The 3,929-nt window shown below is 54.8% G+C and overlaps 1 protein-coding gene across 3 annotated transcripts in view; it reads right to left on the bottom strand.

Annotated features, from left to right (window-relative positions):
• Positions 1-1,444: 1,444 nt before the first annotated feature.
• Positions 1,445-3,929, bottom strand: part of SDSL (serine dehydratase like) — a 6,511-nt gene continuing 4,026 nt past the window's right edge. For all 3 annotated transcript variants that reach the window (XM_017831314.1, XM_017831313.1, XM_017831312.1), the window contains exons 5-8: positions 3,689-3,777; positions 3,355-3,582; positions 3,134-3,258; positions 1,445-2,988 (exon numbers count right to left, since the gene is read on the bottom strand). In XM_017831314.1, the coding sequence (XP_017686803.1) occupies positions 2,795-2,988; positions 3,134-3,258; positions 3,355-3,582; positions 3,689-3,777 (636 nt within the window). In that variant the 3' untranslated portion in view covers positions 1,445-2,794. The remainder of the gene's footprint in view (positions 2,989-3,133; positions 3,259-3,354; positions 3,583-3,688; positions 3,778-3,929) is intronic.

Raw genomic sequence — 3,929 nt, 5'->3', positions numbered from 1 at the left:
TTGTTTGTGGGCGGGGCTTCGGCGAGACCACGCCCCAATCTATAAATAGGGCGGTTGGGGCGGGGTCTTTATGTGACCACGCCTCTATAGGCGGAGCTTTGGCGTGATCGGCTTTGGGTAACGGGAAGTTTTTGTAGGGACGGGACGATGTGTTGGTAAATAAACCCTTCCCGGCATCATTTTTGAGGAGTATAAAGTGGAACACAGTGTCATTCACTGGGTGAACATTATTATTATTATTATTATTATTATTATTATTATTATTATTATCATCATCATCATCATCATCATTATTGATATTATTACTATCATTATTATTAATATCATTAATAGTAATATTATTGATGTTGTTTAATATTATTGTTACTGTTAAAACAAGTTTTTAAAAATAATATTATTATTATTAAAACGTTTTATTATTAAAATAATATTATTAAAGTACTGTCGTTATTAAAATATCAGTGCTACTATTAAAATATTATTAAAATATTGTTATAGAATGTTAATAAAATAATAATATCAAAACACTTTCAATGAAATAATATTATTAAAATATTATTGTCAAATTATTATCGTATTACTATTATCATCATTATTATTATTACTATTATTATTATTTTCAAGGCATAGACCTGAGGGCTGTTTTCAGGCTGCTGGGGCACCACATCTCTGGGGCTCAGCACAGGACAGGCTGCAGGAGGGATCTTGGATCCTGCTCCAAGCTGCCACATCCCGGGGGGTTTGGGCCTTGGTGCAGGAGGATGGGGCTCACCAGGAGCAGCCACCAAGAGCAGGGATGATCCCCTGGCTCAGAGGACCTTTACTGGTTGGGACTCACAGCTCAGAGCCGGGTGTAAGAGCCAACCCTGGGGTTGGGGTCCCCAGTGCAGTCCCCTCCCCTGTTGTACCCTGTGAGGTACAACACCACAACTAAGTCGGGGATCCCCATGGCAGAGAGGGTCCCCATTGGAGCCAGCCCCCCAGCAGTCCCAGGAAGGCACCAGCACTCGGGATTCCTGCCTGTCTCCAGCTGCAGGGTGACCACAGGTGACCCACCACCAACTGGGGCCATGCCACTCCCACCAGGGTGTCCTCCAGATAACCTGCACCTCCAAATCCCTGCCAGGGACATCCAAAGCCCAATTCCCCCAGCCTGCACCCAAAGCCCGAGTGCTCCCTCATCAAGGCGAGGAGAGGGAAGAGTTCCCTGTTGGGGTGCTCGGGGGAGTCACCCCAAACCCCACAGTCACGCCCACGTCACCAGCAGCAATGACCTTTCAGTGGGACCGCACTGAGAAAACACCACCGTGAGCTCCCAACTGCCCTGACCCCCCCGGAGCAGCATCAGTCCTGGGAATAATTTCCTTTTTTAAAAGCTGTTGGTCAAACATCAATGCTTTTATTTTTTTTCCCCTGACCTTTTTGCCTTTTTTTGTTGTTGTTGTTGTTGTTGTTGTTGTCATTGGCTTTTTTTGGAAGGGGAAGGTCTGCAGAAGGTGGAAAGTAATCAGGTTTTGGACCTGGGATAAAAAATAGCTGGAGTAGGCTGGGCTGACTCCTTATAATTAATAGTGTGCCTCGTAATAGGATTCTACAGCCTTCGGTGCTCCCTGGGAACACCTTTTTACATAAGACATTGCTCACGATGGAGCAGCAGAGTTTTGATTTATGGGGGTTTGGCCTCCAAGAAGCACCTGGGGGAGGTGGCCTGGCTGGTGGGTGGTATGGGGGGGGCAAGGGGCCAAAGGCAAGGAGGGTGTTTCTGGCGACCTGGCAGCCAGGGCAGGGGAAAGGGCTTTGTGGGGGGATGTCAGTGATCTGGGGGACAGAGCTGGTCCTGGGGCTGGGCCCCCTCTGCTCCAAAAGGGAGAAGGAGGAGGGTGAGAAGGGTTTTGGGGCACCCTGCCCAACATCACTGGGTGATGCTCAGGGCACAGGCTCTGTGGAGGAACCAGCTGAAGCTGGGGAAGCCCACAGGGAGCAAGACCCCACATTGCACGGGAAGGGGAGGAAGGAAGGGGGAGAAATGTTGGGAGGACACAAAAAACCCCAGGAGGTGCCATAGCAAAGAGTTAAAAGCAAACACAGCAGTACAGAGCGGGAATGGGGGAGAGCAGGAAAGCGTGGGGGAAAGGGAGGGGATGGGAAAAAGAGTAGAAAAAACCAGAATCTTAGGGGGTCCAGGATGGAGTACACACATCCCTACATGTGTTGGAGCACCTTGGAACCTGAGGGTGTTAAACCTGGCCAGGGATCTCCGCCCATAAATCACCGTAACAAGCGCGGCCGCGCGCCTTGTTCTTGTCTGACCGCAGCCAGCACGGCAGGAACGGCAGAGGAGTGTAATAATTAATAATCATTAGAATAATAATGCATAAAGACAGTAGCAAAGCAATTAGTCAGAGAGGGAGCGCTTGCTAATCGAGGTGGGGAGTTCCAGCCCAAACAGCCCGGGGAGGAGCAGGGGAGGGACAGGAGGAGGGGGATGGAGGGTTGGGGGGGTGTAGGGGAGAATACCTGGCATGTCCCAGCGGAAGAGTGGGATGTGTGGACGCCAGTCCTGCTCTCAGCAGAGGAAGGACCCCGGCTCCAGCCCTGCCTGCAATGTGAGCCCCAGGCTCGTCTGCCCCTCGTGCCTCGGTTTCCCCATCCCTGCATGGACGCTGCGTGCTGGAGAAGGCTGTGGGAGGAGTCGAGCCCTGCGTCCACCAGGCTTTATTTTGGTTATTTCGGAGGGAAAGCAAGCACAGGGTGCCAGCCAGGCTCTGTCGCGTCCCCTGCCTCGGGGTGGGTGTCACTCCATCCCCAGCTGGCTCTTCAGGGCTCGCAGATGTGCCGTGTTGATGTTGCCGCCCCCGCAGACCACGACCACCACGGAGCCCAGCGGGGTCCGCAGCTTCCCCTCTCGCTGCAGCCGCTGCAGCCGCCCCGTGTAGAGCGTGGCCAGGGCGGCCCCGCACGCCGGCTGCACCAGCATCCTCTCGTCATCTGTGGGGACAAGACCACGGGGACATCCCGACACCTGCAGGGACCGCCTGCAGACACACGGTGCCCCCAGCACCCTGACTCCAGCAGCTCCCACGATCTGGTGATGTCCCCATCACCCCCGTGATGCCCAGCTGGCCCCACTCACCCAGGAACTGCTCCACAGCCCTCACAGCCTCTCTGTCCTCCACCACCTGGGAGATGATCTGGCACTCCTGGGCGCACTCCAGCGCCCGCGCTGCCACTGTCTTGGCTCCCAGGCACTTGGCCACACTGGGATATGAGGGGACAAGGTGGTCAGGGTGGTCTCAGGACCCCTCAGTGAGCTGGGCTGAGCCCTGCCTGCTCGTTGCACACGTGGCTGCTCACCTGGTGATCTCAGGCAGGGTGACCAGCCGGCCAGCTTGCAGTGCCTCGTGGAAGCTGTGGGCTCCGTGGGTCTCAGCAGCGATGATGGGGATGTCCTGCCAGCCCACCTGGTGCAGACCCTCCACAACACCAGCCAGCAGCCCCCCACCACCCACCGACAGCACGATGGCATCTGGTTTGGTCTCCAGAGAGTCCTTCAGCTCCCAGACCAGGCTGGTGTGACCCTGCCTGCAGGGCAAGGGGGGCAGGAGAATACAGCCTGGGGGCACCCCGAGCCAGCCCATATCCCAGGGATGGGAATTAGGGGTGGGAGCTGGGCCCTGGCAGCACTCACCACACCAAGGGGTCATCAAAGGGGTGGATGCTGACCCAGCCCTCCATCTTCAACAGCTCCTGGGCTCTCTTGTTTGCATCATCAAACGCCTGGGGTGGAGGGCAGTGGGGGCTCAGGAGGGCTCCACACAGCCCTGTAGTGGGTTTCTGTGGCTGGGTTTTGGTAGTGGGGATGGGAGGGGGGCTACAGGTGTGGCTTCTGTTGGAAGCTGCCAGAAGCTTCCCCTGTCTGGTGGAGCCAA

Source organism: Lepidothrix coronata, unplaced genomic scaffold, assembly GCF_001604755.1.
Source record: "Lepidothrix coronata isolate B3197 unplaced genomic scaffold, Lepidothrix_coronata-1.0 Scaffold189, whole genome shotgun sequence".
In the NCBI taxonomy this organism is placed as follows: Eukaryota; Metazoa; Chordata; class Aves; order Passeriformes; family Pipridae; genus Lepidothrix; species Lepidothrix coronata.
Note: the sequence above shows the minus strand (reverse complement) of the source record. Positions and strands in the feature narration are given on the sequence as shown.